This window comes from Gymnoscopelus braueri, assembly GCF_963280865.1.
Source record: "Gymnoscopelus braueri genome assembly, chromosome: 17".
In the NCBI taxonomy this organism is placed as follows: Eukaryota; Metazoa; Chordata; class Actinopteri; order Myctophiformes; family Myctophidae; genus Gymnoscopelus; species Gymnoscopelus braueri.
Window position 1 is genome coordinate 23,859,894 of NC_137617.1, and position 11,323 is coordinate 23,871,216.

General features: G+C 41.3%; 2 protein-coding genes across 2 annotated transcripts; one reads left to right on the forward strand and one right to left on the reverse strand.

Annotated features, from left to right (window-relative positions):
• Positions 1-306: 306 nt before the first annotated feature.
• Positions 307-7,641, reverse strand: faap100 (FA core complex associated protein 100; the record flags this gene model as incomplete). The annotated part of the gene is made up of 8 exons (XM_080455685.1): positions 307-653; positions 1,718-1,804; positions 2,746-2,871; positions 3,156-4,092; positions 4,639-4,798; positions 6,088-7,079; positions 7,248-7,366; positions 7,567-7,641. The coding sequence occupies 8 exons, from the start codon at positions 7,639-7,641 to the stop codon at positions 522-524; spliced, it is 2,628 nt and encodes an 875-aa protein (XP_080311811.1). The 3' UTR covers positions 307-521.
• An 843-nt stretch (positions 7,642-8,484) lies between these two features.
• On the forward strand, positions 8,485-10,993 carry birc5a (baculoviral IAP repeat containing 5a). The gene is made up of 4 exons (XM_080454540.1): positions 8,485-8,659; positions 9,620-9,729; positions 10,266-10,383; positions 10,564-10,993. The coding sequence occupies exons 1-4, from the start codon at positions 8,552-8,554 to the stop codon at positions 10,651-10,653; spliced, it is 426 nt and encodes a 141-aa protein (XP_080310666.1). The 5' UTR covers positions 8,485-8,551; the 3' UTR covers positions 10,654-10,993.
• Positions 10,994-11,323: the final 330 nt, after the last annotated feature.

An 11,323-nucleotide genomic window follows, 5' to 3' on the forward strand; every position in this document is an offset into this window, starting at 1 on the left:
ATAGCATCTGAATATTGGAATTGTCAAGTAAGTAAGTAGCCTTGGGAACCAACGGATCCCGAGACAAGTGGCGCCTATCTCCTGTTTCTGTTGCGTGAGGCAGCTTGATTTACAAGTACACCCCCTGGACATGACACTAGTATGTCACAGGGACTTATTACCCCAGTACAACCCTTGATGCCAAGTGTGAGGCAGGGAGGCATTGGGTATCATTTTTATTTAAATGAGACAATATGCACCGTATTATATGTTCACAAATGAGACAAATCCCCAAATCATACTGCAAGTTGTTATATTTGAGGTAATATTAGCTCAAGACTTTCTTTTTACAGTACTGTAGGTTTGGTTGCCATCCACTATAAAAGCATACAACTCTCAAACAAAATAGAGTTTACCATGACCATACACAAACACGAGAGGAGGTAAACAGTCACCTATTTTACCATTAGCAGCCAAGACAAGGATTGCAGCTGAGAAAGACTTTCTTAAGTTTGTGCATGCGTGACTGAGAATCATACGTATTACATAATAAGGAGAGGATTCTCTCTTAGCTGTCGGTAGACACTGAGAAGAGACTGGGTCATCTGCCCTCCAGACGAGACCAACCTAAAGGCCTCTGAGGTACGACACTGCTGGAGCTGCTGCAACATGGCCTGATGGGAAGATTCAGTTGTTAAAACGGGTAATACTGTAACTAGAAGTAGATATGGATAACAAACAGCACAATAAGAAATAATTTATAGGGCGCCAATTGCCTAGTGGTTAAGGCGCATACACATATACTTAAGGTTCTAATGCAGGCTGACAACGAGTCGGGAGTTCGATTCCCGAGCCCGATGGCCTTTGCTGCATGTCACTCCCTGTCTCTCTCCCTGTTTCCTGTCACTCTTTACAGTACTATCAAATAAATTAAAAGGCAGAATAGCCCAAAAAATCTTTAAAAGAAAGAATTTATCATCATACTATTACATGCATCTAAACAAAATCTGAGACTCTAAATATAAAAAAGATTCAAATGACAGAACTTGGTATAAAAAAGCAGGTGCCACTGTGTACTTCAACACAGTACTAAAACTATGTTGCATAGTGTATAACTTTATGTCTGTGAAATGTAATTCCTTTTGAACGTCAGTGCTGCCTCTATTGAGGGCATATGTATGGGTTTTGAGTTGACACAATGCTTAAAAGGCCATACCGGCGTCAATACATGTAATTGTCTATTCTCAGCTTCGGCCATACAGTATATAATATATAAACGTAAAACATTTTCCCATGAATTACTTCATTGCTAGAGTTGTCATTTATTAAGTCATTAACGGTACTATGACATCAAAATTAACGCTTACATTTTTTATCACTTGCTTCACTTCAAATATATGGCCCCAAAATGACACATACGTTGTTGTTTTTTAGGTAGCTGGTAGGAAAAAGATTTGATGATGCATGTTGCGCAAGGGGTTGTGCACTTAATTTGTAAATATTTGTATTGCATTATTATTGAAAGTATCTGTGGAAACATCAATCCACCAGGCAAGGAGAAACATTCTCTCTGCCTGAGCCCCCTGCCCCCCCGCCCCCTCGCCCCCCATCACACCAAAACCAGTAAACATCTACACGGTTTTCTCTTTTAGTTGTTCATCTGTGTATATAAAATATATATTCCCTTGTGAGTCGTACTCAATGACTGAACAAGTATAAAGGACTGAGTAAGTCTTACCTCAGCCCTGCGTAGAGCCTGTCTCAGACCCAACCCCTCAACTCTGACGGTGGAGACAACCTCTTCAGAAGCTCTCTGCAGCAATGTCTACCAGGTAAAAAAGCAGAAGATGGAGAAAGAAAAAAAAGACAGTTTGATTTCTGAATATTGTTATACTCTTTTTAAAATGTTTTAAATACTCTTCAATCATGATACTGTACATTTCTGTACATGCGCTTGTGTTAAAGGACAACTTAGTTTTTTTACAACCAAGATTTATGTTTTAGTTTGTACTGTAATTAAAGTAAATAAAAGATGAGGGGGCATTCGGGTAGGTGGCTAAATATGTATTTTTTACACAATAAAAAAGGTCCCGTCCGTGGTCTTTGATGGCCAGATGTGAGTTGTTCGGGCTAGAAGAGCTACTGTAAATAATAATAAAGAAATCGCCGGGTTATTGTGTAAAAAAAAGACATATTTAGCCACCTGCCCGAATGCCCCCGCCCACTGTAAAAAAGATCGCGAAAATTGCTAAAACTATAGAAAGCAGTAAATGAAAGAATTAACACTCATCTTTTATTTACTTTAATTACAAGCTAAAACATAAACCTTGGTTATAAAAAAAAGTTCTTTAAGTCTGTACAATTGGCTAAACTTATAACTATTACTCATAATTTGAAGAACAATACTACGTCTCATCTCAACACCGTGACTTTTTTTAAACATATTTTTCAAATCGAATAGGCATTTCAAAAACCATTGTCAAGGCAATGATATTCTAAAATTGCAATATAGGATAACACATTTGATTAATTGTACAGCCTGAAAGAGAGAGTCTCAGGAGCGGACATATATAACTGAATAAAGGCGGCGCTGGAGCAATAAGCTGTAACCCGACATCGAAACATTGTCGTTTTTTTCTGTGCTCTGCAGTCTGCACCCTGCTATCAAAATTTAAAAAAAGGCTCCAATCATCCGAGTTGCTCCAGCGCCTTCTTTATTCAGTTATGTGAGTGTGAGTGTGAGTGTGTGTGTGTGTGTGTGTGTACCTGTAGACGGCGTAACACAGCATGGTGTAGTCCGCACACAGCAGCCATTGAGGAGCTTTCAATCTGTAGCTCCACTGCACGCAGTGGCATCTCTGCCTTCTCCACCATCTCTAAACCTATAGTTACCTGCAGAACAAATATGTTTGGCATTTTATTCATTTTTTTGCGTTTTATTATTTTCATTCAAGTTATTTTCATAAGGGGTTTTGATCTCATTTGTGTTCATTTGTGTAATAGCAGTGAACTCCCCCCCCCCCTCCAATCACTTTTATTTATTATTATAGTGCTTCCACAGACACGATAAAATACATTGGCCACAAACCTCAGTGAACTCCCCCCCCCCCCTCCAATCACTTTTATTTATTATTATAGTGCTTCCACAGACACGATAAAATACATTGGCCACAAACCTCTTTTGCAGTCAGTTTGACCATGTGCCCTCCTGGACCCCGGGCATGGACCACCGAGATTCCCTGTCCACTCATGTCTGCACAGGACCCCATCTCACCTCTCCCAGGACTTTGGGAGAGCAGCCAGTGCAGCATAGACACACATAGATGTGTGGGAGCCAGCATGGGTCTTTTAGGATCCACTTCAAGTGTGTCCAGCACCACTGTGGCACTCAGCAGCTCTGATGACACCCTAATGCACGCTGAATGGTGCTCTCTCTCATGTTCTGGTCCTCCAACTGGCCTGCCAGTTCCTCTACCCCTGCGAGTGCTTATAAAACCTTGGATCGTATCCATGGTGACGGTATCTGTGGAGATTATGCCCAGTTGCAGAGCATCCAACCAATCCACCGTCAACGTTTCCAGGGCCAAACTGACACAACTACTGTCCAATACCGGACGAGGTCCAGCAACGGCATGTCCATGGGCCAGCAGGCTCGCCAGCACATCCTCACCCACCAGGCTTTTCAGCGAGAAGATAAGTGTGCAGCACACCGTCATGGGGAAAGTGACATCACCTGCAGCCGCAAGGGGCAACGACACTTCAAACTTCTCCCCCGGGTGGAGAGAACTAAAGGGGAACATAAAGGTTCTTGAGGTGTTCTTTTCGGCCACAGCGGGAGAATAGGAAAGCGGTAGAACAATGACACAGAAGGACCAGCCGTGTTCTAAAACATAGCAACTAGAATTTTCCAGAACACAGGTCAGGTTCAAGGAGTCCTGCTGTAGCAACCTGTTCCACCTGGACACAGCGTGACATCTGATTGGCTTCTCCTGGACGGGAATCTGTGGTTCACTGTCGTGATTGGCTAGCATCAGGCAGCTAATGTTGAGGACCTGATTCAGGTGGCGTAGGATGTCATTTTTGTCCTGGATGGTCCTTTTCAACACTGAAGCCCTGGAGAACAGAATCTCACGTTTGCATGAACAAAATAGATATTTTTGGCTGCACTAAATCTGTCTCATCAGAGAATGCAGTGAATCACAATCACAGTTATAAGCCCTGACACACTGCAAGCATCAAAGGCACACATGTCATCAAACACACCCATTGTTTGACACTGGAAGAGTCAAATGGACGCGTCAACACGTTTTGATGCGAAGTGGTGTCTTTCAGAGCACAGTTCTATTTTGGAGCATCAAGGCTCTCAGCAGAGACCACTGACTGGCAGCAACACACCATACCAATAACGGTGTGTGTGTGTGTGTGTGTGTGTGTGTGTGTGTGTGTGTGTGTGTGTGTGTGTGTGTGTGTGTGTGTGTGTGTGTTTGGTGCGTCTGTTTCATTTGGATCAGTACAATATGGTTAAAATTACTAATAATTATGGTGCAGCCACATAGAGACTATTAGAGACCAATGTGAAATAGTTCAACATGACACGTGTCCATGACGCTCGCATCAATGACGCTTCAGGGCCTTAAGAGTCAATGAAATGTAATATACCTGTCACACACATCTCCAATAGCTGCCAGCAGGTCTCTGATCCTTTGGCCCACCTGTGATGAGGGTAGGCTGGGCAAGCCTCTGTCATCTCTTCTCTTTGGCAGGGTAATCCTCTGGAGCCTACCTCTGGAAGACAGCCCTACCAGCTGCACTGCACCTGCTGATCAGTTACACAACAGCAATAATAAAAGTCAGTAATACAAACATATAGCTTAGTGTGTGAATATGAAGATCCTAAGAAATAAAACAAATACAGTACAAAGTATGAGTATAATACTTGACTTTGACACACAAGTAGTACTAACACACATAATCTTACCAGGAAAAAACAAAGAGTAAAGACAAAAATAAAATGAACAACATCTAAGATGAATCACCTTAGTCCAATTAACTGCAATCCGGCCAAGTATTATGCCCTACCTGGGATTCGAACCCAGATCTTTCACATGAGAGACCAAACCATCTACTGCTCAGCGAAGAGGGAATCCCTGCTTGGCCAGGGGACATATTGTGTTTATGAGCTTCAGGCAGTACTACTTATCAACAGTAGTTGACATTAACTGTTGTCTGTTGTTGGTCAATCCATCAGCTTTTGATATCAAGTGATCACCAAACAGTTCCTCAGCCACAAAGTTACAGTACCAATGTTTATGTACTGTCGCATATATTTAAATTCAACTTGATTTGTCACATCGCAATTTTACAGGTGTAGAAGTGTGCAAACTCTCCACACATTCTTGCAGTCAAGTAATAATGACAAAAACATTAAAACAGAATACAGTATCAAATATATAAACAAAGCGTACTAAAAAGTCAGAATACCTCAGACTTGTGCAAGTAAAGATATCATATCAAATATAAGTAACAGTCATATATACATAAAGTGATAGTACCAGTGTAATGGGAGCTTATTATGACTGACATATGGCGATACACAGTGTTTCCCCTATATGCATTAAGCAGTGGCGGGCCGCCACCCCTTAAATCTGTCCGCCACAGTATGATTTTCTTTTTTTTTTAAATAATGGACATATCCGTGATTGGCAGGTAATGTGTTAAGTAAGAAGTGTGAGTACTTCCTCCACCACTGTCTTTTTTGTTATGTATGACGTACTTACTTTTTATGGCAATACATGTATATTCATATATTCATTGGTGGTAGACTGTACATAATGACTGTCACCGTACATATGGTAACTATTTCCTTTAGAGACTCAGTGCAGATGTCTAGTGTCAGGGGGAGTCTTACCATTTTTTTATTTGTTCTATTCTTATCCATCTTGGTTTGGTTCTTGCCTACGTGTCCTGTGTTTCACGCTTACTGCTGTTGCTGCTATGACACCTGAATTTCCTCCCGGATCAATGAAGGCTAAGGCTTATCTTTATCTTTTAAAGTACAATTAAATCAAGTATCAAATACGTGTTTGGTTTTAGATCTAATCTGGTTACCTGCGTTTCTGTGAGAAGGTCCAGTTAGGGTGGTAATTCCATAGACATTCAGACTGGCAGGTCTCTGGAAGGCAACCGGAGCTACTGTCTTGCTGGGTATCTCCTCACCATGACCCAGGCTTTGCCTCTCCCTGTGGCCCACTGCATTACTCCCTCCTGGGCCAGCTCTCTCTGATGCTCCCACTGGTAGGTCCAGAGCGAGGAGGTCTGTACCAGTGCTGTAATAGAGACGGTCTTCATCGACGTACCCACACTCCACAGGTCCCGAGACAAAGCCTTCAGTGAAACCAGCGACCTTACCACCTGCTTCTGCCCCCTCCTCGCAGGTGCTGACCAGCAGCAGTCTCCCCTCTCCTCCCACCACCACCAAGCACTGAGGGCCTTCTGTGCCCGTGTCCATGTCAGATGGAACCACATAAGTCCCAATGAGCACCACTGGCTGCTCGATGCTGTGCAGAATTCTGACCTGTGACCCCGGGAGTCGCAGCGGGAAGGAACACAGGCGCCCGTCGGGCAGGCCGCAGAGGATTATGGGTGATTTGGAAAGGGCCACGTCGACTCCAAACAGGAGCTTGAAAAGAATCGGCTGCAGGAGGCAATGGCCGTCGCTCAGGGATGGCGATGAAGGCGACGATGCGGAGGAAGATGAGTTGGCAGATTGTGGTGAGTTATCACTGGAATAGACACAAGTAAGCACTGGCCGCCTTCCACGCCAAGTCCTCTGGTTTAGCTCCATGTTTTCATGAGAACCATCCGACACCACAGAGAGGCTGAGCTCTGTGACTTTCTCATGCCCACTGGCTGCTGACTGTATTGAGGAGGGTATTTTGTAGAGAGCAAACCCCCAATGCGAGTCTCTCTTTGACAGGGTCAGCAGAATGGTACCGACGACAAGCAAGGAACAAACCGTTTCGTCTTTGACAGCCAGCCAATCAGAAGAAATCTCAAACACAGCCAGGCTGGAGGATTGGTCAACCGGGGAGCTCGGAACCCTGGCGAAGACAAGAGCAGTGAAACTGAAGGAGTCACAGTAGTTGTTCAAACACATGAATTACAATTTTCGAAATGTATGATGTGTGAGAGAAACAGATCTGACACAATCTGTTGTCTGCAGCATAATAATCCTGATCAGTAGTCTACTAGTACAAAGGGGTCCTTACCTAGACAGTATAGATGATAAGTTAACACAGTAAACGCCACTGTCACAAACTGCATAGAGGCTGTGCTTATCCTGACACAGAATGACATCAGTCAACGGAGAAGGGAACAGGAGGCTAGCCTGCAATAAAAGGAAAAGCAAAATAACAGGTTAGTAGGAACAATTCTAATCTAAAAGGGACCACCTTTATCCAAAACAGTAAAAGGACACAAATACAATGTCACCTCAGAATCTTAGGATGTATCACCAATTTTAGGCTAAGATTGATGATACATCCTCGATCCTCCAGACTAGAGCAAACTATAGACTAGCAAACTTGCCGTGAGTTTCTTCTCTTGCTTATTGAAGACATGGACCTCGTCGCTGCAGGCACACAGCAGCACATCTGTCCCCATGGACAGAACTTTAGCTGAGCGCGTTGACGCACGACAGCCCAGCTGTGCCCAGGTCTCTACAACACACCTCCCTTCCATACATACAACATATACGTGTAGTCCTCCTACACACTGCACTCTAAAACACACTCTGTTAACTAGCTGGCATTGGATCTGACCGAATAAGATCGATTAAATTAACCAGGGACACCAAACTGCATTCTTCACTGTCACTGATTCAAGTTCTGATTCAAGTGAGACCGCTTTCCCGTTCCAAACAGTGTTGCCAGGTTTCGCGAGAGAAACAAGCAACCAGGTCTATGAAAGCAAGCCCAAAATAAGTGATTAGGCCACTACGGCGATTTGAAAATAGCATATCTATAAGCTCACAACGCGTCGCAATGTGAGCTTGTAGATCTGCTATTTTCAACCCAAAACAAGAGCTTATTTTGCAATACTTTTTAAACATCATTAACAACACACATCTAGTATGGGGGTCCCACTCCCTGGCACAAAATATTTTCAGATGGCATTGGGGGTCCGTGGACAAATACGTATTCATTTGGGGGTCCTCCGGTCCTTGACATGAAAATGTCTATGAACCACTGGTTTAAAAAATATTAGGAAACAAGCCCAAATAAGCAACTACACTTTAGAAACAAGCCCAAAGTCGCTTATAATAAACAGACATGGCAACGCTGGTTGTTGCGTTGACACAGGATGCAAACCTCCGTGCGTGAACTATCCGTCCAATAGGCGTTAAGAACTACATTTCCCATGAAACAACACAAACCAAATGTGTTTCCGGGTCATAGATCGACCAATCAAATGTCGACGACTCGAATTTTCAAAACCGCTGAAAGTGAAGCAACACCCGCTATTTGTTTGGACCAGGACGGTTTTTTGTTCATTTTACCCATTTAATTTCACAATGGATTTGTTGAACGACGACGACATTAAACTGTACTTTTACGAAAACAGGCTCAAGACTTACGCCGGGTGGCCGTTTGATGAAGACTGTACGTGTACTCCAGAGAACGTGAGTTAACGTTACGTTAAACTATACGCTCAGCTGTAACATAACATTAGCCAATGGCGACATTAGCTCATACAAGCTAAATCCTAGCTGCTAAAGTACCATGTACCATTAGATCACATGCCCCCCAAAAATGTATCGTGCAGTGGTGGAAGAAGTACTCACATTTTGTACTTAATAAAAGTACCAATACCACAATGTAGAAATACTGTTGCAAGTAAAAGTCCGGTATTAAAAATGTACTTGAGTAAAAGTACAAAAGTATTCGCATTGAAATATACTTAAGACTGAAAGTAAAAGTACCAATTTTGCTGAAGGTCCCATTCCACAAGTTTCCAAATGTAAAACAATGCTTTGAAAATAGCAAGCGACGCGTTGTTTTCAAATAGCCAAAGTGTGTAGGTTTTTGTAATGATAATCAAAATCTACAAAGCAACTAGTAACTAAAGTTTTCAAATAATTGCAGTGGAGTAAAAGCACAATATTTGCCTCTGAGATGTAGTGGGGTAGAAGTAAAAGTATTGACAATTGGAAACACTCGAGTAAAGTAAAAAAAAAAATCCTCAAAAGTGTACTTAAGTACAGTACTTGAGTACATGTAGTTACTTTACACCACTGCATGTGGTACCATGGTTGGCTGAATAATGAAAATGTACACAAATGTTTTTTGCGACCTAAACATGGCGCTCTGTGTTGACCTAAATATTTTGTAGTTTTCCCAGAGTCCCTATTTTTTAATCTTTTTACTTTTCTTCCTTCCTTCTAGCCTTGGACCAAGACTGTCAATCATTGATTTATTTGATCAAGTCTGACATATAATATGCAAATGTAAGACTCGAAATCCAAGGCTGTAGTTTTGAGCTTGCCGATCTAGGCTATTTTCGACATTGGCTTAAGTGCTTAACTCTGGAGACGTGGTAGCTGTTTATTTATGCCATTAAATGATTTCCTTCTCCTCTCCAGATGGCCCAGGCTGGTTTTATCCACACCCCATCAGACAACAGTCCAGACACTGCAATGTGTTTCTTCTGTCTCAAAGAACTGGAGGGCTGGGAGCCAGATGACGACCCAGAGTAAGATAACATTATATTATGCCTGTGTTCAGTTTCAAAACTGTCAGCTCATCATCCTATATTTGGCCTTTTATAATACACAGTGGTGGGGAAAGTACTTGCATGTTTTACTTTAAAGTATCAATCTGCAATCATGTACAAATACTGTAAGTAAAAGTCCGAAATTCAAAATCTACTTGAGTGAAAGTATTGGTATCAAAATGTACTTAGAGTACCAAAAGTATAAAGTACTTATAATGCAAAAAAATTGGAGTGGTTAATGAATGTTTTGTAATAATAATACAAATCTACAAAGTAACTAAAGTTTTCAAATAATTGTAATGAAGTATAAGTATAATATTTGCCTCTGACATGTAGTGGAGTAGAAGTAAAAGTACAGAAAATTGCAGAAAAACAAATACCTCAAAATTGTACTTAAGTACAGTGCTTGAGTAAATGTACTTAGTTACTTTACACCGCTGTTTATATATGAGATCACTCAATTTGAGTTGGTCGACACCATCACCAACAGTCTATTTTATTTCTTTCCTTTCCAGAAAGGAGCATAAAGATCATTCCAAAGGCTGCCACTTCATATCCCTGAAGAAGAAAGTGGAGGAACTGACGGTGGAGGAGTTCTACAAGTTAGAAAAAGAGAGACTGAACTATATCATTGTATGTTCCTCAGACTACACCATGAAATACTTTTTTTTTAATTTTTTTTTTTACTGTTGTTAGTTTGATAACTGAACACTGAATTGTTTTTAAACCTAGACTACCAACACTAAACGTAACTTGTAAAATATAACTATATTACTGTAGGCCAGATTGTGATTCCTTTTTTGTCTTTCACAGATCAAAAAAACAGCTGAAATCAAAAAGTTTGAGGAGAAAGCCCAAGAGACGAGACAAGCAATGCTCAACAAGGCCATGGATGAAGAATGACCCGAGATCAATAGAGTCTAGATCTGTGAGGGCGCTGTATGTGTATTCTGTGTGGTTGTGTTGTATAATTTTTATAATGGCGTTTTTTTTTGTTTAATAAAGTTTTGGGGAAGAAACAGTCTAGATCTGTGTGTGAAATGAGGATTGATAAATGATATAGAACATTAATTGAAAAACAGCAACAACATAAACAAACAACAGTGGCTTCATGGTCTCTCTTAGACAAAGATTTTCCGCTGTAGCTGAGGTCCATTTTACCCTCAGATTTACTTAATTAGTTTTTGTCTTATGTTTATATTCCTCTGGTGTTTATATCATTAAACATGTTCTGACTGTTTAACTATCTTGCTTTGCAGTCATTTCTATCATGATGATATAACAGTGTTGTCCAAGCTAACCTAGATACAGATAATGGTACTTTTGGGTATGCAAAGCCATAAAGGTGGCTGTGGCAGTGTGGCCTTATCTACAGTATAACAATCCTTACCATGAGACAAAGACAGCTGAGATACAATAGTCTCACTCTCGGATGTGGGTTTGTTTGTTTTTACCATGTACAGTTGAGTTGAGTTCTGAAAATGTGTTTAGCTGAGAATGGTAGGACAGAGGCCATAAAGTTTGGGCTATAAAATATGTATACTCTTTAAAGGTAGGGTAAGTGATTTGCAAT

What these genes read in the sequence shown, in the direction of transcription:
- birc5a (XM_080454540.1), top strand. Translation starts at nt 8,552, where the DNA reads ATGGATTTGTTGAACGACGACGACATTAAACTGTACTTTTACGAAAAC. An exon ending in GTACGTGTACTCCAGAGAAC is followed by an intron (nt 8,660 to 9,619) that starts GTGAGTTAACGT and finishes TCTCCTCTCCAG; the next exon opens with ATGGCCCAGGCTGGTTTTAT. An exon ending in GAGCCAGATGACGACCCAGA is followed by an intron (nt 9,730 to 10,265) that starts GTAAGATAACAT and finishes TTTCCTTTCCAG; the next exon opens with AAAGGAGCATAAAGATCATT.